Raw genomic sequence first — 25,585 nt, 5'->3', positions numbered from 1 at the left:
AGATATACATTATTAGACCTTATCGGGCCTCGTAAAGAAGAGTGGGGGCCCAACATGAGTCCTGGTGATAGGGAAGTCAAAGAAAGACCTTATTAGACCTCATAAGGAAGAGTGGTCTACCATGAGTCACGGTGATGGGAAAGTCGAATAAAAACCTTATTGGGCTTCATAAAAAAGAGTGGTGGCCCAACATGAGTCCTGGTGATGGGAAAGCCAAAGAAAGACCTTATTGAGCCTAATAAGGGAGAGTTGTGGCCCAACATGAGTCCCGATGAAGGGAAAGTCGAAGAAAGACCTTATTGGACCTTATAAGGAAGAGTGGTGGCCCAACATGAGTCCCGGTGATGGGAAAGTCAAAGATAGGCCTTATTGGACCTTATTGGGCCTCATAAGGAAGAGTGGTGGCCCAACATGAGTCCCAGTGACAGGAAAGCCGAAGAAAGACCTTATTGAACCTTATTGGGCCTCATAAGGAAGAGTGGTGGCCCAACATGAGTCCCGGTGATGGGAAAGTCGAAGAAAGACCTTATTGGACCTTATAAGGAAGAGTGGTAGCCCAACATGAGTCCCGGTGATGGGAAAGTCGAAGATAGACCTTATTGGACTTTATTGGACCTCATATGGAAGAGTGGTGGCCCAACATATCCCGGTGATATGAAAGTCAAAGGAAGACCATATTGGGGTTCATAACTCATAAGGAAGAATGGCCCGACATGAGTCACGGTGTTGGGAAAGTTGAAGAAAGACCTTATTGGGCCTCATAAGGAAGAGTGGTGGTCCAACATGAGTCCTAGTTAGTCATGAACTCAATTAATTATATTTTTTGACAATTAATTACTAAAATTGTTGCTAGCTTAGTGGTTGCTATAAATGTATGCGTTTTAGGGATCCCTGGTTCGATTCTTTCCTAGCTAACTTTTTTAATATTAAGTGTCATCACCAAACTCCACACGTTTCTATTAAAATCATATTTTTAATTTTTTGCGCCTGTAACGCATGTATGTGGGGGTTTGAAACCGCCACTAATGCACAACATGATTTTCTACGCAAAACAGATGCAAAGAACTCAGCAACATAACCAATTGAAATTGATCAATAAAAAATAAAGACTATCCAGTCTGAACATGTTTCTATTTAAATCGTGTTTTCAATTTTTTGCGGCTGTAATGAATGAATGTGGGGGTTTGAAACCGCCAGTAATGCACAAAATGATTTTCTACACAAAACAGATGCAAAGAACTCAGCAACATAACCAATTGAAATTGATCAATAAAAAATAAAGACTATCCAGTCTTAACATATCCAAACTAACACTGCAATGGAAGTATTAAATTGCAAGAACATAAAAATATATTGCAAACCTGTACTAGGGAATCTAAACACATTTCCCTCGTATTGGATCCAGTTCTGAATAGCTTTCTCAACTGTAAGACACTTGTAGGGTGTGTTTGAATACAGAACATAATCACAGCTCTTAGGCCATGGAAATGGAGTCACATACCCTTTGGGTGCTGGGATCAAACAATGTAACTTCTCTTCCTCACGAGGACAGTGCCTCTCTCGTTAAACCATGTTTCCTCTAGGAAAGTTCATGGCACGCCGTTGATCTTGGCAGGGAGTGTAATCAGTATAACGAGCAGTGCAAGGTTCAAATACCTTAGGTTTTGAATCAACCTCATCAAAACTTAAATTTGAACCTATATTATAGTCTGCACCTTTCTTGGTAATCTCCAAGGCTATACTATCTCCCTTTCCAAAACCACTTCTCTGCCATGCACCCAATATATAGAAGAAACAACATAAACCAACTACTATAAAGATCTGCACAGAGCTTCTAGTCTTACTATCAGCTGAACTTGGCTTTGCCATCAAAAACCTGAAAAGGGTCAATCTGATTCAGAATTTGCCAACCACTCAAGATTCATAACAAAAAATTTGAAGTCAAAACACGAAAACTACTTTCAGTGAATAAATTAACAACTTGCAAGATCCAATAAACAAATTAAACTCCAAGCAAATTTGATTAAGTAGACAATATAAGTTTATTTAAAATAAATTGGGGAAGTTTGTAACATTGGTGTTATACTTTGCCAATCATAATACAATTAGCCTCCATGGTGGAATCTGGATATTGACACAGGCATAATGAAGGCATATAGTCAAGTGGATCAACAAACCAATATCTTAAGCAGCTCAACTATGTACTTATCTAATGGGATAAAAATTTCACATTGTTCATACATGATAATATTTCTACCACAACATGTTCAACATGGTTTTTTTTATAACATCGGGTTATTCCAATTTATAACTTTGTATCTCCTTCTGATTAAAGTCATCATTAGAAGCAATAGAAAGGAAAGAACATAAAGCCATAACCTCTTAAACAGGTATATACGGCATACTAGCTAAGAAAATTAACATAATCCTTATAATTTGCAATCATATAGAATAGAAACTAGTAGACTAAATAGGCAAAAACTTACCACCACTCAATTTCTGGAATTGGATCCTTGAGTTTTTCTTTATTGTTTCAACATCTTTTGACAATTTTCCCTCCTCCACAAACAGGAAATTATTCCTTTTTGGGCCGCACGAGCTTTCTTCTGTTTGCTAATGTTGACCTTCAATGTGCTAAGGTTGCTTGGTTTAGTTACATTAACGACATTTCCATGTTCATCTATTTCTCGTCCCTGAGCATCAAGACGAACAGGGGCCTTTGTGGGTTTCTGTGGGATTGTTACATCCGGTACCATCTGATCATGAAACATCTTTATAAGAGGAGCAAATATAGATCCAGAAACACGCGATTGATCAGTGAAAACGAACCTAATTCTGAATCCAAATTCGAAAACGAACGACAGCAGCGAAGCACCAATTTGAGTACACTAAAAAAATCCCTAAACCCAAACCTAATAATTCAACATATACAGAACAAACGCACCTTGCTCCTTGATCGATGAATGAGAACCAAAATGGAAGATGGAAAAGATTGAATGAAAATGGTCCCTCCTCTGCGAAATATGAAAAATGGAAGACGACGAACAGTGTATTTCAATATGGAATCGAATCAGATGAAGAATCGAATATGGAGTGTAGATGGTGAAGAAGCTCCTATTAGTTAGGGTTCAGGATGAAGATGAAGAGGAAGCAGTAAGATGAACTCAGAATATGAATAAACCCTTTGATTTTAAAAATTCTCACTCGTGGTTAAAAGATAAGATGAACTTTCAAACAATTGCTGAAAGACCCCTCTCCAATTAAAATATAATTCATTTTTGATTTTCAAAAAAACAATTGAAATTTGAAAGGAAAAATAAAATGTGGAAAAAATAATACACATCTCAGTTTATTATTTGTTATAAGGCTTGGAGGCACCACATCCTTAAAAATAGGGAGAAACCACATAATTTGCCTACTTGAATTCTCTATTTTATAATTAAAGAATTAATTAAGGTATTAAATATAATAATTTTCACCGTGCAGCGTACGGGGTAAAAATACTAGTTAAACTTCATGTCGTGACACATAAGCAGGGCCCCTTTGGAAAAAAAAAATACTCAAACAACAAACATATGGATTAGCACGTGTTAATTAATTCAGGGGAAATCATGCTAAAATTATTGTCACGTGTTAATTCTGCAATTACACTGAGAACTGAGAAGTCATTCTAGCAATAGAGGAAATCACAAGCCTCTAAAACTAAACAAATGACTAGAATTGAAACGGTACCATCAGAGACTGCAACAACATCTAAAAATTCTTCTTGCCCTCGTATGATTGTCTAAATTGCCATTGGGGAGGAGCAACATTAATAAAGTACAACTTTCTACCATCACTTGTAATAACCTTAAATGACAACGATTGTCCGACCAAATTAACTCCGGTATTCCAATTCTGCCCCCAAATGCGTTTCATTGAAAGCCATCCAGTGTTGGAACCTTTGATGCTCACGCTAGCAACATCACCGGCATTCCCAACATTATACACCAAAACAAGCAACCAATAAGGGTTTCCTTTGAGCTCAAACTTGACACCGCCGGTTTTCATGCATGGAACGCGGCGATATTGAACCGGGATGATCCCAGCTCTGTAAATGGCGATTGTGGTGAACATTTTCATTGATAAGTCAAAGTGTTTTTGTGGCGGGTTGCACCAAACGCCTTCGGTTTTGGTGTAATTGGGAGGGCAAAAATTTGTGGCCGTGATTTTGATTGGGCGCACGTTCGGTATGCACCATTGGGGGTCATTGACGCACTTGATCTCATAACATGAACCACATGCAAGCCCATTGTTGAATAGTGCGGTGCTTAGTGCCGCTGTCTCAAGACCATAACCTTGTTTGAAGAGATCACCATAACCACAAGCACCCTCTGTTTAACACAAACAATGAGATTAAAATAACTTATATATAGAGTATGTGATTGTTTCTCTTTTTGCGTCAATACAATACAATTTCACAAATCCTTATGTCAAATGGATAAATGAGATTTCGTTTAAAAATAAGTATTTACGAGTTGAATAAAAAATTAATTTTTTTTAAGAAATTTTTGGAAGGCAGAATTTACTATATTTTTTAAAAAATATATAAATATTTATTTCATTTTAAAAATTTACTAGAAATAATTGATTATTCATAAAACTACTAGAAATAGCTTTAAAAAGTAATTTTTTTATCAAAAGTATATACAAATTCTAATTATTGTTTTGAAAACAACTTATTATTTCACAAAATAAACATAGGCAAACGGACCTGAATCATATGATTGAGTTCAATATGGATTTATGATAAACTCAACAGAAGTTAAAACATAAACATAAATGTGTGTGCGAATGTGTGAGATTAATTTTTCAAATTTAGCTTTAATTTTTATGTATGTATACAAACTGTTCAAAAAAAGCACAAGTGGTTATTATGTTTTTAGACTAACTTATTATTTAAAAAAAATAAACAAAGACAAACAGACTCTTAGTAGAAATGAGTTCAAATGTGGATTGATGGTGAACAGAAACCAAATACGCCCAGTGCACCAGTTCTAAAACTCTAGTATATAAAGAACTAACAGACCAGGAACAATTGCAATCGACCCTTCTCAACAAACAGCACAAAGGCCTCTGTTTCTTTTCAACTCATCCTTGATGAAAATGATCATGATTTTCTTTAGAAAGAGAAAGGGGAAGTTTTATACTTACGCATGGTTTCTCCACCAGCCATATCACCATAGAAGGTTGCATGAGCATCATGCCAATTTCTGTCGATGGGAGCTGACATGGCTTTAACAAAGAGAACTATGAAAGTGAGAAAAGGAACCAAAATGAGAGAGTTAGCCATGACTATGGCAAAGACTAAATAAGACAGAAAATGATCTAAGAAATCCGGTTGATGATTAGTGATATTTATATAAAGGAGGGGCTGAGAGAGGGGTACTACTGGTTTGGACATATATTAATTTTGCTATAATTTGCTATAAATATATGATATAATATGATCCGTTGACCGTTTTGAATCATCAAAATGACTACATCAAGATGCAACCTTTTAGGCATACGTTAATTACTTTGTTTCATTATATAAAATTAATTTGCTATAATTTTGCATTTTTTGTATTGTTTCCTTATTTATAATCAAACATATATGATTATGGTGTGCAGTACCTTTAAAAACAAAGTAATTAACGGTGTGAAAAAAGGGGTAAATTATAAAATCAGATTCAGGGAGATCAAAAGTAATTAAAGTGGGTGTTTTTTGGTACATAAGAAAGAAAAACAAATGTAATTGGACATCTTTTCAAATTAAAAAAAAATTTAATTGGACATATGCATGCATGTTTGGGCTTGGGCACATGAAAGCTGAAATTGTGCTATCCAAATCGCCTAATCTTCTTCAAACAATTCAATTTCAGAAATATAAATCTAGAGTGACTCTACATTGGCATAGGTTGCTGAAAAATAAAAGTGCAACGCCTTGAAAATTATTTAATGTACTGAATGCGATTGATTATATACCTTAAAGAAGAGAGTAATTGTATTGATAAATAGATGAATGAATTTGCAGATTCTTTGGCAAAACAACTTTGTAATAGACCTCGATCCTAAGAATCAGAGCAATAGTACCACTAATTGAAACTATTCTGGCATTTAATTAGAATTCCACCTATTAAGCCAGGTTTACTTCAATCATTATTACCTCAAGTTGATGTTAATCAAGAAAATATGTGCTGTGGAAAATAACATTCTATGTTTATGAGTGTGGGTACGTTTATGATTTAGATTAGTGCAATTGATTCATTAGTGGAAGTTTCGATCATAGTTGTGATTCTATAACATTCTATGTTTATACTTTTTTCTTAACTGAAAGTTTCAAAGCTATGATGCTATTTCATTTTTCATCTCTGGAAAAATGACCTCGGAAGGCTTTTTGAGTTCAATCCTTTGTAATAGTGTCTCTCATTTATGATCTAATTTTGATAGTTTCCATGCTTGTGACTTCTCTTATCTTATTATAAATTGCCCTGCATCTATAACGAAAGTGAGTAGGAACCTGGTTTTCCGTTTGAGGGAAAACATGATTGAACTTGATTGGAGAAAATGAAGTATGCATGTTAAACTTGAAGCTCTGCTAATATTGATACTAACTTTTCTACACCACGGCCAAAGCTGTTTTGTACAAAAAAAATCTAACCTATTAACTCACAAAGGTATAATGATCAAACGGGATAAAACAGAAGATAATTTTTAGAGGACGACTTCATCAGTGTACTCTTATACGATCTATTAAGCAAGGATTGCACAGGTTTTTATTCGCGCCATGTTGGTTTGCCCTTTTTCAGTTTTCCCATAGAATGCTTAAATTTGTGTATACAGTTACCTTAATTTGATTGATAAAAGAAGTCACAATTGAATGTTTATTGAATTTAGAGTTTTTTTGTGGTTCATTCTTTACTTTGTTTAGGCCATCTGCTTCTATCCCACAACCATTTTAGGAGTATGTAAATCTGGATTCATGCAAGATAGGTGATAGAGGGCTTTCTCATTTGACAAGTAACTTGCAACTAGATTTCGTATTTTCCCTTTGCTTGGAGATGAGGCTATTTACCTTGATGCCATTTTCAGCTGAGAAGTGTTAATTTTGTGATTCAAATCCTCTAATTTTGTGGGACAATAGAAGTTGGGATGGAACTTAGCAGAAACCAATTGAAAAACATGGTTTTAACTTGGATTTGTAAGTTTTTTATTGGAACTTAAATAGGATTTATAGAAAAATTTCTTGCTGCCAACCAACCTCTTCTTTTCTTTTCTTTTTACATGTTTTCTCTAGCAGCATTTTTGGCTAAGCACATGGTAATTACTTTAAAGATTCCCAGAAATGGAGGAATTCTCATGGCCTTTAATCAATTCCATTCTCATTCTATTCTTGTTTTTTCTTTGGTTTGTTCTGTTCATTCTTCAGAACAGCAGATCAACAAGACTGTTGTTAAGACAATTAAGGTTGGTGAAAAACTCTTTACCCTCTTTTGTCTCTACCTTGTTAATACTCCTTCAGTTTTATACAATAATTGATGTGCTTGTATTTGTGTTCCTTTTTTGTAGAGTCCTGATGGTGATATAACAGATTGTGTTTCTCACCTCATCTGAAGCTTATTGGTTAATTTATGAACATAAACTTTAGGTACCCTCTCCCCCCTATACCTTCTTTCCATGTAATTTACTAATTTTTCGAAGTGTTTTATTTCGGTGATAATTTTGCTTTACTATTATGTGTGCTAGAAGAGCTACAATATTTTTTGTGAAATCAGTTAATTAATTAGTTATATATATAACTTTCTAGTTCCACTGCCTACAGATCGAGTTTTCTTTTTTGGAAAAGAGAAATATTATTGAAATAAAAAACCATAAGAACAACCTTCTCATAAGAACAACTTTCTCATGAGATAGATAGGTAATCGTTTAGTGCCCTCAAGGGACTAGCTAAGACAAGAAACAACTAACACAACATGCAAACAGCAAAAAAGAAGAAAAGAAACACAGACAACACAAGCTAAGGGAAAGGAAAGCACAGCCTAGCAGAGCAAAACAGAAACAGAACACCCAGAGCAACAGCCCAACAGCAGCACAAGCTAGCCAAAAACACCAAGCCAGCGACCCTCTCCTCGCAGGCACTTGAAACACGCACAGGCCCTCATCAGCAGCAGAATTCACGAACCATGAGACCCCTGCTACGGTGCCAATAGCCAGAAGGAAGGAGCTCCACATCACCCCATTGGAGACCACGACATCAGCTATGAAAACCAGCAAAAATACCATCCAGCACAATAGCACCAGTACCCAAAAGACCTCATGACCCCATATGGTATAACATGCATCCGCTCCTGGGGTTAATATGCAACTCATTTGAACCCCCACTTTTTTTTAATAAGCAGCTTTACTTCTAGTTACTATTATTGACATTAGGTTTTCAAAGCTGTCCTACAAGTTTACTATTTATCAATAATTGTTATTTTTCTCTTTTTTTTTTCTTGCAAAGTTATTCTAGTGTCTAAGAGAGTAAGAGACTATGAAGTTATTCAATGAGTGTTGGTCATAGTGGTAAAAAGTGGTTGTTTAAACCCTTAGGATATAAACAGCATTTTTTGGAGAGACTTTAACCTTCACCACACCCGAGTTAGAATTGCAAAAGCAAATTTTTTTAAGAATTTGAAAACTTGTAAAGAATAATTCTAATATTTATTTAAACTTTTGTTATTTATGTTATGATTTTAGTGTTATAAATTTATATTTATATATTGTCCCTACAACGTAAAATTCCATGATCCGTCACTGATAACCCCACAATCCACCTCGATACACAAAAGATCAATCAGATTTAAGTCCACAATCAATTTTCACGGCCTATTAACTTTGTAATTAACCCACCCAACAACTAGGGGCGAGTCACTCTTGATCATTATGTGGTGAAGCTGAAAGTGTTGATAGAAAATAAGTGCGTGGAGGATCGCTTTAACTTCTGCTTCGTAGGCCCCATGATCCCCAATCGCCTTTGAAAACCCCCCCACAGCTTGCTTACCGAAGGTTCTGATAACTCCACCAATTCTACTTCTCCCCGGATTTCCAAGAGATGATCAATCTACGTTAAATTTTAGAGCATCTGAGGGAGGAGGGCTCCAACAATTTGCCCTATGCCTAATAGTTGGAGCATGAAGATGATCAACAAAGTTCCAGAGAAAATTATTACCAGTGTAGGGACATTCCTTCCGCCAAGCCTTTGTCCACCATGCAATTATGGTTATGTGTAAGTTCCAAATTATGTCAAGAGAAAAAGCTTTGCTTTGAAACACCAGTTCATTACGAGCATGCCAAATCGACCAACAAAGTGCAAAAGGAATCATGTCCAATATAACTGGATTGGATTTAACCCTCAAGAATGGTCATTCTAAGATCAAGTTATATTGTGGTCTGTGGACAACGCCAACATACGCCTTCTTTACACATAATAGAACACTCAAGAATCCAAGTCTTTGCACCACTCGAAGAAAGCCCTCCTAAACTCAATTGACCAAGTCCACACCAGACCTTGATAGTTTCCCACTTCACTTCTCACTCCTCTCTTGTTGACAACAAAAGCATTCATTCTTGGAAAGGACATGTCTAGTGGACCGAGTCAACCCACGAGTCTAGCCAAAAGAGAACAGAGATACCGGGCCTAATAACACATCTCAACTAATCACGAAATTCCTTAGCTAGCACCATATCTTCAAAAAGTGTCTTCATGATGTCCTGAACCACAAATGAGCAAGAAAAGAATGTGTCCACTAATAGATGAAGGATTAAAGGATTACTATCTCATCTATATTTTCCACACACTACTTTTCTCCATAGGGACCTCCTCCCCACACGAAGCGCCAGACCCATTTCAAAAGATGAGCCTTATTTCGCCACCCTAAAAACCTGAGGTCAAGACCACCCAAGTGCGTATCTCTACAGATTTGCTCCCGAGAAAACCATGCAATCTTCCGCTACCCCTCAACACTTCCCCAAAGAAAGGATTTCGTGATTTTTTCAAATTTCAATAAAAGAAATAACACAAACTTCAAAATCTTTTCTTCAGGTTGGAAGCCATATGAAAAACATAAGAGAAAGAAGAAAAATGGGTGGGCCCTGCCAATTATCTTTTCTTCAACAATATGAGTAGAAAACGTGAAGACAACATTTCTTTAATTTATAAAACTATGTTTTTTCCTTTTCTCTTACTTTTTTTTTTCATTTTCTCTCCAATCAAACAACATAAAAATCATCTTATTTTCTACTCTCTTTTTTCTCTATACCAAACACACCTTATAGAAGCCAAACCCAATTTGTTATTTAATATTATCTTCAGTTAGTATCTATCTATATCTACTATTACTTAAGGCAAACCCCCATGTTACTATTCCTAAGAAAGCTCAAATCCTAGCCTTTGATTCCAATTTCAATCTGACGGTTGATATGAGTCATCATCTATCCCACATCATAGAATTAGGTTTTCTTTCTTCTGGCTTGAACTTGTCACAGCCGATGGTACACATGAGTGAGGAGGAGATGAAATTGTGAATTCCTTTTAGATCATCGTCACCCTACATAGAGGTAGGTTCGATTTTGATGGAGATTAGACAATGGAAGATGAAGAAAGCAAGGAGAAGGAGAAGAGTTGATGATGGAAAGTATGAAATTTCCGTCATCAACGATAGTGTTTGGTCACAATCAGAGAAGATGGTGGAACAAAAAGGACCAATTTTCCCTTGTGAGTGGTTAGGTGAGGCAGCTTAGATGACAGGATAGATCATCCCGATTTTGGAAGAAGGTTGCTTGAGAAGGACTGTTGTCAGATGTGGAGCAGTAGTCGCAGAGAAGATGATGCACTATTTGGTCATTGATTTCATCCTTGTATGACATTAGGTTAGTAGGAGCTTGCAAGTTTTCAATTTTCCTCTCATCTCTCTATAAATACTGCTAATGTTTGGGTTTTTTTCATCATGTCTTTTGTTGCTGGTGCTCTGAATCCTGTCTGCACTATATAGGAGATCAAGGTTCGGGTTCTGCGTTTGTGGGAGATGTTTCCAGTTGGTGATATAGCGAAACCATATGCCATGAATCTGGTGTTAATAGATTCATAGGTGATTTATGTTCTCTTCTTTTTGGTCTGGTTATTTTTCATCAATTTATACTCTTTGCTATTTGCTATTATTTATTTATGGAAAAACTGTTTTGTCTAATAGGGTCTGAAAATTGAAGCTTCCATCAACAAGAACTTCATTTCCAAATTCACAAGTCAATTGGCTGAGGGGAATGTTTACAAGATCACATATTTTTCTGTTGGTGAGAATGGTGGTGCATTTCAGGCCACTGAGCATGAGTTCAAGATATTTTTTAATGGAAGGACACGTGTAGTTACTGACTCTTCTGAGATCATCCCATATGTTGGATTAACATTGAAGAACTCATTTGACATTGCAGCTACCATGGGGAAAGTGATTATCTTATAGGTAACCAGTTTTTTAATTTATCCTTGGGTTTTGGTTTGTTATTCTAATAAAGGATTAGTAGATTATCTTATAGTTAGTCATTTTAGGACTTGCCTTATTTTAATTGCCTGATCTTTTAACAAATAATTGAATGAATATTTATTTATGTTCATTATCAGACATTATTAATTGGGTTGGTAAAAGCAATGTTAGCTGAGAAGAAATATATCAAGTCTGGGCATGTTACAAGGAAGATTGAGTGCAACTCAACTGATGAAAAATTTCGAAACTGGGTCTACTGAGATTTCCATTGCTGAAAGTGGTATATTAGATGAAATTCAGCGTCTAAAGCACTTAAAATCTCTGATGATCTGTCCATTGTTGAAGAACCAATGTTAGCCGAGATTCATCGTCTCAAAGCAATTAAAATCTGTGATGAGGTGCCTGTTATGCCTGTGTGTGAAGAGAAGACTCTTGATTTGCCAACTGATTAGGTTCAATTTCATGGTAAACATGAAGATTTCATTGAAGTTGTTGTGTTGGATGTTCATGCTCTAAGTGCAAATGGTTGTTGTTAGTTCTCAATGAAGACATCCTTATATTATATTTTGTTTAGTATTTACTATTTTCTGTGTACGTTACCTTTTGTATAACAAAGGTGCCAGTATGTTAGGTGCACTATTTAGAATATGTGTGTTATTGGAATTCCACTTTTGTTATGCCAAGTAATGTGCTACAAGTCATTCATATCAGGCAGGTTGTAATATTTTGGAACCAAGTGTGTTAAGTTGAACTGTTTGTTGCTTCCACGCTATTATTATAAGTGGTTGTTTATGTGAAGTTATTATGTTATTGTTAAAGATGTTATAAGTATTTGTTTTGTAGTATTCATACTCGTGGTCCTGTTCCTTAATTTTCCTATTACACCTTTCTTTCACTTATGTCATTCAACATAAAGCTTATAATATTTATAGATTTAAGAAGAAGTTAGTTCAATACTTTATTTTTTCACAATAATGTTAGGAGTTTCATATTATTTATCTCACTTTCATGGAAAAGTGAGATTGCCATTACTCACCTAAGCATTGCTTTTGCAAGAAAACTGATGAGTGAAATATTTATCAGAAAGATGCCCAAGTATTTTAATTTCTTAGCCAGATTCTTAAAACAAACTCATATCTGATATGACAATATAAAACCCCCAAGTTAATTAGGAATATTTGTAATTTCATTTTGTTGCTTTTTCTATCTGGTGTGATTATCTGCAGATAGGCCAAGGGTGAATCCAAATAATTGGTTCTGTATCTATGCGTTGTCTTTATGTTATGTGTGCCTCTGAGGCTGTGTTTTTTGTTTGATTTTGATGAACATTAGTTGGATTGAGGGGGCAATGTGTTCTCCTCAGGTTTTATATGTTTGGTGCTAGAAGATAGTTGGGTATATATGAGCTATGTGGTCTGATCCTACTGTCTTCTTGGTTACATTTGTTTTTTGTGTGTGTGCTTTTTTAGGTTTGTTTTGGGTGTGATATGAAGGTTGTTATAAAAGGTTCTACTAAATCAAGGCTTAGGAGTTTAGCACCTGGTGGTGAAATTTGGACAAAGGTTTTGTGTGTTTTTGTTGTGGGAAATATATTATAGTGTGAGAGTAGTCTTCTATCTCTTGCCAGGTCCTTGCAGTGCAGTATCCTTGAGTGGCTTTTCTTGTGTGTTACTATGTTTTCTTATGGTATTTGTCTCTTTTTTATTGCCTTGGCTACAAGTTTATTGTAGGTGGCATTTCTTCCTATCCATGAGGGGGTTGTCCTTATGTTTTCTTTGTCCATTAGATAATATTTTCTATTAGCACAAGATAGTTAACCTTCTCTTCCCCCAAACTGCAACACTCATCTCTTCTCCAAACTGCTCCTAAACCTAACGCACACTACAGTCAAAGATAAAGAAAAATTGATGAACACCGGCGACATCAAAACGGATGAAACAATATTCTCCTTCTTCAACGCAACCGGTGAGGTCATCAATAAGACGAAACAGACAGAAGAAACAGAAGAAAATTCTGTTTCGCTATATCCCATCGTTCTGCACCGCCAAGAGTGAGATCAGCGATAAGGAAAAAAAACGTGGCCAACTAACGTGGATAAGAATGCACCACAAATCGAGTGGGGTCAGCCAAATGCAATAGCCATCAAATGAATGGCTCAGATTAAAGGGGAAAATAGACTCATCTTTAATTAAACGGTCCAGATGCAAATTTCTCTTAGGAATAGTGATTCCAAGGGTCTGTTTTAATAAGTAGTAGATGTTTATAATCAGTTCAATGTCACTTGTGTTTCAGTTAAGCCATGTTCGGGTTGTGATTACTAAATATTACAATTATTGGTATGTAAGTTAATCGAATGAAATTAAATAAATAAATTGAATAAATATGATAAACTGTAGAGCTGCTCGTCTGTGCATCGCACGGAGACGGGCTACAATCCTAGTATATATATAAAGGAGACTTGAGGTTTTGCACTCCTTTACATTAAGTGCATTATTAAATAGGAAAACATTTATTTTGTATTAATACATTTAATAATAAAATTAAAAACTAAATAAAATTTCTTTAGTCATAATCTATTCAACTACCTATAAATTGTAAAAGTCACTTTTTTTTTGATGCTACAGAACAAAGAAACAAAGAAAACAACACAACAGAAAGCGAAAAACCCCTACGGCCTAATCACCACATGGCCCATGGCATCTAGCAGCAGCAGCTCATCCATCCTAGGGAGGGGGTCCTGGAGAATAGTGAGGTTTGAATCCTGGCGCGCACCCGCTTTCGCCACAAAATCAGCACACGAATTGCCCTCTCGCAAAACATGCTCAACCCGCGAGACCCAATCACGCCTCAACAACTCAACAATGTTGCCAATCAGAACTGCAAAAACATGGTGATGAGAAGGAGGAGAGCGCACCAAAGAAACAGCTAACAAGGAGTCAGAAAAACACATGACTCGGCGATGCCCCAAGGACCAAGCAAGCGTGAGCCCATGAAACATGGCCAGTAACTCCATATGCAGGACTGATTCTTGACCTCGAAAACCCAGGAAGCCTGAGAGCCAAGTTCCACTAGGATCACGCAGGCAACCCCCAAAGCCAGAGCGCACCGGATCACCAAGGGAACTACCATCACAATTAATAGCAATCTCCGAAGGCCCCGGCGGTGTCCAAGACACCAATCTAGGATGGGAAACACGCGGCGTGGACGACCAAGCTTGCAGCATCAACGCCTTATGATCAAGAATGGCACGCACAAGCTGAGCATCAGGAACAATAGACTGATCAAACAAAGCTTTATTCCTCGCTGTCCAGAGCGCCCAAATGGTAGCCATGGCCGTGACCGGCTCTTCACGGAGCACAAGCTTAAACCAATCCCAAGTCTCCACCACGCTGAAAGAAGCATGCCGAGGAGAGAGCCCAATCCTAAACCAGATTCTACAAACCAACAGTCCCGGAGGCAATGCAGCACCGTCTCCGGATACAGGTTACAGCGCGAACACACCGGCGAAGCCGCCATTTGCCGATGGAAACGGAGGTGATTCACAGGCAACGCATTATGACAACCCAACCAGATAAGGAAGAGAATCTTAAAAGGCCCCTTAAGCCGCCAAATCCAACCCCAATCCGCCTTGGGAGGAAGGTGCAACGCGTCATGTCTCGCCTGGAGCAGCCAATGGTAACCAGAAGTAGCGGAATAAATCCCAGACGAATCTGAGTTCCAAACCATACAGTCAGGCACCCGCTCATTAAGCAAACAATCACGCCCATGAATCAAACCCACAATAACTCCAGGAAGCCCGGTATACAACCGGGAAAAATTCCAAGTGCCCTCATGAACCACATCCCTCACAGTAATCTGCAAGTCATGGATATCCACCACAGGGACCAGATCACAAAGTTTAAAATTTCCAAGCCACTCAAAATACCACAAGGAAGAGCTGCCACTGCCCAGCTTAAAGGAAAAACCATCCATGAGCAGTCTCTAGCTTTCAAGATAGCCTGCCAAACCGTGGAGCCAAGCTTCCCTGGGGTAGTGAGAAAGTTCCCTTGCACACCATACTTTTCTCTCACCAAAGACACCCACGGCTTCCCCTCACCATTAATAATTTGCCAAACATTTTTACCAAGAAGGGCAATGTTGTGATCCCTCGCTTTACGTAAACCGAGCCCACCTTCTTTCCTAGGCTGCGCCACAGTGTTCCAATTAACCAAATGAATGCCATGGTTCCCTGTACCCTTCCAAACAAACCTTCTGATAGTCGCATCAATGTCATTGCAGACACCAGAAGGAATCCAAGCATGCTGCATACAGTAAGTGGAAATCGAAGATAACACAGACTGAGCAAGAGTAACTCGCCCTGCTCTATTGAGAAGATTGTGCTTCCAGGAAGCAACCCGAGAGCTAACTCTCTCCACCAAAAAATGAAAATCTATGTTAGTGGCTCTTTTATTAAAAATAGGGAACCCCAAATATTTACCAATATTTGGCGAAAAATGAATCCCAGTGATGTCAAACAACCGGTTCTTCATTATTGGAGACAAATTCTTCTGACCCATGGCTTTAGACTTGGCCTCATTCGCCCGAAGACCAGAAGCCTCACAGAAGGAAGCTAGGATATTCTTAGCCAAAGTGACTTGCTCCACATTAGCACGAGTAAACAAAAGGAGGTCATCCGCAAAGAGGAGGTGAGAGAGCTTTAGAGTCGAGCCTCACACCGTGACGGGTTTCCACCTCCCATCTTGAACCGCCGAAGAGATAAGAGAACTCAATATCTCCATACACAGCACAAAGAGATAAGGGGAGAGGGGGTCTCCCTGACGAAGCCCACGCTTGGGGTTAAAGCTAGGAAGCTTCTCGCCATTCCAAAGCACAGAAAGAGAAACCGATGTCATACAAAACAAGATGAGGCGAATGCACTTCTCCGGGAACCCAAACTCACGCAAAGTATTCTCCAAGAACCTCCAATCAAGCCTATCATAGGCCTTCTCAAGGTCTAGCTTAAAAATCACATCCCCCTCCTTCCGAGTAGTCTTCATCATAGAGTGAACCACCTCTTGGAGAACAATGGCATTATCAGTGGTACTCCTGCCAGGGATAAAGCTGCTTTGAAAGGGGCTAATAAGCTCATTCAGGAACGGTCGAATCCTGTTCACCATGATTTTTGAGATAAGCTTATGAAGGACATTGCATAAACTGATTGGACGCAACTCCTTAAAGGATTTGGGATTATCCACCTTTGGAATCAAGACGATAAGAGTCTCAGCAATACTAGGATCAAAATGGCCAAGCTCAAAAGCATCATGGATGAAGGAGAACACTGCGTCACCCACGATGTCCCAATACTTCTTATAAAAACAAGCTTGAAAACCATCAGGACCCGGAGCTTTAAAAGAACCCATCTGCTGAATAGCCTCAAACACCTCCCCCCTCGAGACCGGCTGCACAAGATCACGAATACCACCCGAGGGGAAGGAGGGCAAAAAGGGGGTAGAGATGCAAGAAGGATTAACCTGATCACACGTAGCAAAAAGGTTAGTATAAAAAGAAGAGGCCTCGGCCTTCAAACGCACCTCATCTGTACACCAACTGCCATCATCCAAGGTGAGCCCCTGAATATGATTACGCCGTCTCCGGATGACCGTCTGAGCATGGAAGAAGGCAGTGTTTCTATCCCCAAATTTGACCCATTTCTCCCGGGATTTTTGATACCACGACATTTCTTCCTGAGCCAAAATAGCTTCTTGCTCAGCTCTCAAATCACGGAGCTTTCGAAGAAGATAAGCGGAATCAACCTGCTCGAGCCTTGCCTGAACGTCCGCTATCTTGGCAGCAACCAGTCTCTTTCGCTTAAAAATGTTCCCAAAAACATCTCGGTTAAAGACTTTTGATTCATTCTGCAAATGCTTCAAGGACGCAACCAGCCACGGGGTTCCTTTCTCCCACGCATCCTTCACCACTTGCTGATACTGAGGATGCTCCATCCAAGCCGCCTCAAAGCGAAACGGCTTGTTGATAGGGGCCTCCCTCCTAGGACAACAGCGAAGAAGCAAAGGACTATGATAAGAATGATGGCGAGCTAACACCTCAACAGAACCATGAGGGAACCCAAGCCTCCAATCCAAATTAGCGAGAGCTCTATCAAGTCTACACTGAATGGGTGGGCTACCTTGAGCATGACGGTACCAGGTGAAGGAGAGACCAAACGACCCAAGATCCAAAAGGCCACAGCTCTCGAGATTATCCACAAAGGTGCGAGCTCTCGCTGGCGAGAAGTTACCACCGCGAGCCTCCGGGAACTAGCTACATCATTAAAATCTCCAATCAAAGCCCAGGGACCTTGTGCGAGATCAGCCACTCCACGAAGATGTTCCCACAAACCTTGACGAAGAGAAGGTATGCTAGCATAAACTCCAGTGCCAACCCATGAAGCTAAAGCAGAACTAAACCGGAGGCTAACCGCTTGGGGGTGAGAAGCAATAGTTGTGACCTGCACATGAAGCGAAGTAATCCCTAGATCCCAAACACCACCAGAGTGCCCATGAGCCTCTTCAATGGCAAGCGGCTTATAGCCCAACCGGAGCCAAAACGTTGCCAAACGAGCAAACTGGACATGGGGTTCAAAGATGAAGCAGATATCAGGCTTCAATCTACGCACAATCTCTTTCAAATTCCTCTTGCAAGAGACATTAGCTGCCCCTCGAACATTCCATGAAAGAATAGAAACATTCGTTGTATCTAACATAAAATACAATACACAACAGGGGGAAACTACTAATCATCAGAATGATTAGTTAGATATCAATTGCTGCCCATAAGGCTCAAAAAGACCTTCTACATTTGAACCCAGCTTCTTGACTTGAGAGGCTCCTGCCATTGTTTTAACCAACATCATCTCCGGCTGCAGGGAAGCTTGAACTGAGCGAGCAGTGAAGACCCCTTCAACTAGGCCAGTATTCTTGTGCATGAAATTACTGGGGCCCTCCATAATTTTCAACTGGGGAATACCCACACCACGCACAGGGGCAGGGCGCGTAGGCTCGTCCCCCTTCCTCCTTTTCTTCCCACTTTGGGAATTAATTGATGCGGGACCCGCACTCAGGCCCCCCCCTCAGCGCCGTTATTCCCCTTCACAGAAAAAGAAGCATCAGTGCGCGCACTCCGAGGCATCTTGGGACCTTGGAGCTTTGATTTTAAATTGATATTGTCAACCCCATGGAATTTGGGAACGTAATTATCTCCTGCCTTAATTGGCTGATTCTTCTTTTTTTGTTTCCTAGTAACTGTCATCCATTCACCAGCCACCTCCAAGATAGTGGGGTCCACCTCAATGATTGTGGGAACCGTTTTCTCCTTATTCTCCGCACTTGCATTAACCTCTTGCCCTGACTGCTCCTGGCTTCCCGCACCTGCCAGACCTGGAGAGGGAATAAGCTCAACACCTAGGGTTTATGGCGGCGGCACATTAGGGTCTGGTGGCGTCTCAACGACCACCAAAGTATCAGTTGGCGGTTGCTCGGACTCAGACGCCGGCGGCTGCACTGACTCAGATGCTGGCGGCGGCACTGGCTTAGGTGCTGGCGGCTGGACCGGCGGTTCCATTGGCTGGGTGCATTCTCATCCCCGGTGACCATAACAACCACATTTAGGGCAAATGATATGGAGTCCCTCGTAAACAACCTTGTACCAGAATCCTTCAAACCAAAATTTCCCCACCACCGGCTTAGTAAGGTCAAGCTCAACACATATCCTAGCAAACTTACCCCGCTCCGCCGTCAGCGTGCTAATGTCCACTCGAACCGGAGTTCCCAGCAGCTTGGCCATCGACAGGAGGAAGCTTTCATCATAATAAGTAACATTCAACCCCGGAACCCGAACCCAAGCCAACGTTCTAGTAATCTTAGCAGAAGGGCTAATGAAATCCTTGCTCCAAGGAGCAACTGCCAAATAATGATCAAAGATCATCCAAGGCCCCCCATCCATAACCTTCTTCCGGTCTTCCTCATGATCAAACTTAACCATGAAGAAGCCATTGTCAATATCCAGAAGATCGAATACCCCAGAGAGATTCCAGATGCTACTTAGTCTAGCTTTCATGGTACGAAAGCCTAGCTTCTTCCCCAACAAACCCACCACTAGAGCATTTTTCCATGGTGATATATTTCCCAGTGATGTCAAACAACCGACTCTTCATTACTGGAGACAAATTCTTCTGACCCATGGCTTTAGACTTGGCCTCATTCACCCGAAGACCAGAAGCCTCACAGAAGGAAGCTAGGATATTCTTAGCCAAAGTGACTTGCTCCACATTAGCACGAGTAAACAAAAGGAGGTCATCCGCAAAGAGGAGGTGAGAGAGCTTTAGAGTCGAGCCTCGCACCGTGACGGGTTTCACTATATAGTAATTCACTAATTGTATTTGTATTTATATGTCAATCAAATATTTTTGGGGTTGTTGTGAAATGTATGTACTATTTTGATATCTAAATAAGATAAGTGATGATTGATCTAGTGCTTTTGTATCCTCTCAAGTAGTACTTGTTGTATTAAATATATTAAATTAAAATATTAAAAATGAATAAAATTGCTTAAGTCATAAGCTATTCAACTACCTACTAAAATGTAAAACTCACTTGAAAGTTTGTTACAAATATATCAAGAAATAAAAAAAATTCTTTTGAATTATATACATTAAAGTAAAAACATATCAACAAAATTTCCAACGCAATAAGTTAATCAACTACCAACTAATTTATGTGTTTGTCGTATAAGATTGAACAAAACATAACATTTTAGTTCTTTAAAAAAGTGTGAAACGTGAAAGAATGAAACAATGCATTCTAATAAAAAAATTACATTGATGTTTATCACCAAAAAATTTACATTAATAAAAGTACCCATAATTTAAATGTGTACAATTTTAGTTATATAATGATAAAAAAATATTATAAATAATTTATATAAATAAATATCTTAATAAAACATTGATTTAAAAAAATGTGTGCATGTTTGATTCCCCTTAAGCAATGTCTCAGGTGCGAGGTTAATGGATGAAAAAACCTCGCTAGGAGAGTTAACTCCACTATGATGTGAAAATTCTCGACTCGAGAAGGATTGCCTATAAAGGTGGATACCTCTGAAGGAGGAACATGTAAGCACACAGAAAAAATGAGTTATAAAATATTTGTTTGTGTTAGCAAGTTTAAAATGAGTTAATATAATGATTTAAAAAATATTTGTTTACTTAAAATAAAATTAAAAAATATATTAGTCATAATATTTTTTATATAATTATTTAAAAAATTCATTAAATACATGAAAGAGTAAAAGTATCCTACATTTGTATTAAAATACATGAAACAATATCAAAGATTTTAATTACTTTTTGATAACCTGGTTTTAATTTTCTAGGTTTTGAAGAAGAGTGATGAAGATGTGGAAAGAAGAGATGAAGATGATATTATTCTGATTTTTCTATTTTTTATTAATTTTTTTTCAAGAAACCATTAAGTTTTTAGACGAAATTGGACGGAAGACCAAAGTTGTTAATAGAGAACAACGTTGTGGGTACTAAAATGAAATTAAATTTTGTTAGGGATCAAAATTGTGGGAAATGTAAAAGTGGGGACCAAATGTTCAATTAAGCCTCATAAAATTAAAAACCGAAAAAAAATTATATTCTCAAAATTTATTCAACTACCTACATTAATTAATAATATTTATAAACTTAGAAATGAACTTAAATTTTGCATTAGTGAAAAATATCAAAAATTAAAATTGATTTAGAATAAAATAAGATAATAAATAAATAATTTAGATAAAATAGTATGAATTTAAAAATGACACTATGAGGCGTTTACTGTTAACTATAATGTATGTATGTATTTTTTTTGAAAGGATCTCTACATAATTTTTTGATCTTATTATATATTAGTAAAAACAATTTTGAGGAAGCTTAATAGAGAAAACAATTATGACCAAAGTTGAATAAATTTAAGTTAATAAGTTTAAGTTATATCTTATTATAGTTGTAAATCTTAAAATTACGTTATTATTCTCGGTTTTGACAAGTGGTTGTCCCTCCCAAAATATGACTTTCACGGTTAAATGTATAAAAATATGTTCATACAAGTTATTTGATGGTATTAAAAACTTATTGCTTAATTTATTTTTCTACAAATTGACAAAACTATTTTTCATATTATTTATACAAAGAGAACTCTAATACTCTTTACCGTTATGTCTTTTTTTGAAATTATTGAAATGTGTAAACACAACTATTATTATTTATTTTATAATAAAAATATTTTTATATTTATATATTAATTTAAACTATAATCATTTTATATACTCCCTCTGTTCCTATTTATAAGAATCAAATAGAAAATGCATTTAGTCATTTTTATAAGAACCAACTTGGAATATGTGGAGATTTAATTATTTTCGGACAAGAATACCCTTATTTAATTGAATTTCTCTCTCTTTCCACTTGCTATAGGATTAATGATGCATAGAAATTAAGAATAATGGGTGGAGGATAACTTTGGAAAGTTGATTTAAATTGAGAACAAATTTAATGCAATTAACTAAATTAGCTAAATTTCTTAAAAGGTGTGAAGTGGTTGCTTGGTTCTTATATTAAGGAACGGAGGGAGTATAATGTTAAAAATGTTGTAAATAAACCCGTACAACGCATTATATCTATTGTTAAAAATATTGAAAGTAAACCCGTGCAACGTACGGGTATTATATCGAGTGTAGGAGTATTGTAGGAGACCAAGAAAGAAGGATATAACATTGCTGATCATATGCAAAAAAAAAAAAAATCCGAAAACGGATTTGACATGGAATAATTAGGCTTGAAAAAAATTCGCATCAAATTGGATCCCTATAATTTTTTTTAATTAAATTAAGTCATTTTGCTTAATTTTGACCGGTCAACGGTCCAGTGGCAAGCCTAGTCAGCTGAGGATGACCACGTAGACTTTTTCACATCAATTTTACTCCCTAGAAAAATATATTAATCAATTTTAGTCATTGTTCTTCCACCTTGAAAAATACTTTGTTATTGCCTCTGATTTTCTAAGTTTTGGAAGAATAAGGTGAATATGATGAACATATAGTTTTTTTAGGGTTTTGAATTTATGAGTTTAAGGATTTGAGTTATGGAGGAAGGGGAAGAAGGTGGAAGAGGAAGAAGATGAAGGTGGAAGAACATGGACTAAAATTGATTAAAATATTTTTCAAGGGACTAAAATTGATATGAAAAAAGTCTACGTGGCCATCATCAGCTGAGTAGACTTGTCACTGGACCATTGACTGGTCAAAATTGAGGCAAAAGACTTAATTAGATTAAAACAAATTTGGATACCAAATTTGATGTGAAAATTTTATTACGGTCAGGTTTGATTCCCTTTACAATTTCAAGAACCGAAAGAATATTTAAGCCGAATAATTAAGCATCACTCATATAGGGAAATCATACGAGTGATCCTCCTACATATTATATGGAGAAATATCTGAATATTTTTTACACTTGGCTTCCAAAATACCAAAGTCGTCACATATTAGTTAGGCTTTTACAGAAGCCAATATTGCGGCAATAGAGAAACCACAGCCTCTTGGTGGCATGCTAGCTAACCTGAATGTGTCTAATCAGAAACTCAATAATTCGAATGCAAACAGAAGAAAAAAAATGTAAAACTGAAATGGCACAAAACTCCAAATAATTTATTATGTTTAACAAAATTGATTCTAGAATAATTCTTGTTACACATGATCTAAAAATTTGTTGGGGACTTATAGCTCTGTCCAAATTGCCACTGGGGAGGGGCAACATTAATAAAGTCCAAGGTTTTGCGATCACTAGTAGTCACTCTAAAAGACAAGGCTTGTCCTCCCAAATTAGTTCCTACATTCCAATTTTGTCCCCAATTGCGTGACATGGGAATCCAACCGGTTTTGGAACCTTTGACACTCATGGCATAAACATCGCCAGCATTTGCAACATTGTACACCAAGACAATCAAAAAATTAGGGCTTCCTTTGATTAGAAAATTGACACCTTGAGCTCTGACACACGGAACTCGGCGAAATTGAATAGGGACGACCCCCGCGCTAATTGGGGCAATTGTGGTGAACATTTTCATTGACAAGTCGAAGTGTTTTAGTGGTGGATCACACCAGTTGCCACCGGGACAAAGATCTACGGCGGTTACTTTGATCCAGGGTGCGGTTTTATAGCACAAAGGGGAGTTGACACACTTGACCTCAAAACATGCACCACATGAGAGTCCATTGTTGTATAGAGCTACGCTTAGTGCTGTAGTCCAAAGCCCATAATATCCAGGGTTGTTGATTTGACCATAACCACAAGCACCATCTGCATGCAATGCATACCATTTATTATCATAAAATTAAATCAATGAGATGAAAATGACTTCTTCAATTTTTAATAGATATTAATCATGCTTTTATATAAGTTTGGCTTAACAAAAAAAAAACATGTGTGTGTGAATGATTTATTATAAAAAATAATAATTTTTCAGAAAAATAATGAAATATATATTGAAATGACTTCGCTTATTATTTAAAGGAATTAATCCACCTTTGATAGTGTATGTGTGTGTAGTGATTAATTATCATAAAAATAACTTGCACTTGATGAGAATGATATGATTCAATTCTGATTTCTTTTTATGTGAAAATGGGGGCGTTTTATAGTACTTACCCAAGATTCCATGACCTGCCATGTCACCGTAGAAGGTTGCATGACCATCTAACCAACTACCAGTGTAAATATCTGTGCCAAGTGACATGGATTGTACAAAGAGAACCATGAAAATGGCTAAAGGAGCCAAACAGTTAGACCTAGCCATGACTAAGGTGAAAGAGATCAACAAGGGTGAAGTTGGCTTCAAAGATACTAGGTGATATTTAAAGGCGCTATTGCTATAGGGAGGGGGTTACTACTGCTTTGAATATGAACTTTCTAGAGTGATGAGAAACTTTAAAAGATAAATTAAAGAATTAGTATAGTCATTTATTGAGAAGTTAATGGTTGAATTTGGGATTATGCATGTATTTGCAGGTATATTTATAAGGTTTTGTCTATCATGCAACTAAAAAAAAAAAACTGGTTCAAATTTAAAATATAAGTACACTCAGGGCCCGTTTGGTGGACATGATAAACAAACAGAATAGGATAGCTGTAATTATATTCTGCTGTAATATGTTGTTTGTTGTATCAGCAGGATAGGATAACAATATCATGTCTTTTATCCTTTCATGTCTATCATGTGTAAAAATTATCCTGAGAAGGGAGTTAGATATAGAAATTATCCTGACATGATAGAATATCATTTTTTTATTTTATTACCATAACCCAAAATTAATTTCAGTACTTATATTTTATATAATTTATAATAGTATTAATTAATAAATACAATTTTTTTATCTACTTATCAATTTTTAATTTATAATTATATCAATTACTAGTTGTTATTGTTAAGTTAAAATTATTTAGTTACTAATAAACTTAATAAAAAATGAAATGATTTATAAATGGAGAAAATATTCGGTTTACTCAAAAAAAATTATTTTTTCATTATTTTTTTTTTGAAAATGAAAGATGATTTATTAATAAGAAAGCCTGAGCCAAAGAAGCAAAACAGGCAAAGTACATGTTACATGAGACTGAGTAGCAAGAGCCCACCACCAACCCGCAAAATGGCAATAGCGTAATCCCAAAATAATAAAAATACACAAAATAATTCTTCACTAACAATATAATAGGCTACTCACATATATATAAATATTAATTTTTTAATAGTAATATAGAATAATTTATATTATCATGTTATATAAATTAATTTTTTCAAACCTATATTATCCTTTTCACATTAAATATGAGGGTAAACATGGAAAAAAATAATTAATATTTTAATATAGATATTGGAGAGGATAATTGTTTTTTAAAAAAATGTGACTTATAATATGGGGTGGAGGAAATGCAAACCATGAAATTTTGCACATGAGTAGTATTTACT

At 37.0% G+C, this 25,585-nt stretch overlaps 2 protein-coding genes and 2 long non-coding RNA genes across 4 annotated transcripts; 1 reads left to right on the top strand and 3 right to left on the bottom strand.

Annotated features, from left to right (window-relative positions):
* Nucleotides 1-1,245: 1,245 nt before the first annotated feature.
* Nucleotides 1,246-3,133, bottom strand: LOC130732356 (uncharacterized). The gene is made up of 3 exons (XR_009017013.1): nucleotides 2,945-3,133; nucleotides 2,487-2,756; nucleotides 1,246-1,876 (listed from the first exon to the last, which is right to left on the bottom strand). It is a non-coding gene; the product is annotated as an uncharacterized LOC130732356 (long non-coding RNA).
* Nucleotides 3,134-3,609: 476 nt separating this feature from the next.
* On the bottom strand, nucleotides 3,610-5,332 carry LOC130728590 (expansin-A23-like). The gene is made up of 2 exons (XM_057580096.1): nucleotides 5,194-5,332; nucleotides 3,610-4,373 (listed from the first exon to the last, which is right to left on the bottom strand). Exons 1-2 carry the CDS (start codon nucleotides 5,330-5,332, stop codon nucleotides 3,754-3,756), a joined length of 759 nt encoding a protein of 252 aa, XP_057436079.1. The 3' UTR covers nucleotides 3,610-3,753.
* A 5,138-nt stretch (nucleotides 5,333-10,470) lies between these two features.
* LOC130728589 (uncharacterized) lies at nucleotides 10,471-11,519 on the top strand. The gene is made up of 3 exons (XR_009015708.1): nucleotides 10,471-10,932; nucleotides 11,055-11,150; nucleotides 11,253-11,519. It is a non-coding gene; the product is annotated as an uncharacterized LOC130728589 (long non-coding RNA).
* An 11,789-nt stretch (nucleotides 11,520-23,308) lies between these two features.
* On the bottom strand, nucleotides 23,309-24,423 carry LOC130732355 (expansin-A23-like). The gene is made up of 2 exons (XM_057584420.1): nucleotides 24,268-24,423; nucleotides 23,309-23,919 (listed from the first exon to the last, which is right to left on the bottom strand). The coding sequence occupies exons 1-2, from the start codon at nucleotides 24,413-24,415 to the stop codon at nucleotides 23,318-23,320; spliced, it is 750 nt and encodes a 249-aa protein (XP_057440403.1). The 5' UTR covers nucleotides 24,416-24,423; the 3' UTR covers nucleotides 23,309-23,317.
* Nucleotides 24,424-25,585: the final 1,162 nt, after the last annotated feature.

The sequence above is a fragment of the Lotus japonicus genome, chromosome 1 (genome assembly GCF_012489685.1).
Source record: "Lotus japonicus ecotype B-129 chromosome 1, LjGifu_v1.2".
NCBI classification, from domain to species: domain Eukaryota; kingdom Viridiplantae; phylum Streptophyta; class Magnoliopsida; order Fabales; family Fabaceae; genus Lotus; species Lotus japonicus.
This window is presented reverse-complemented; position numbering and strand designations above follow the sequence as displayed.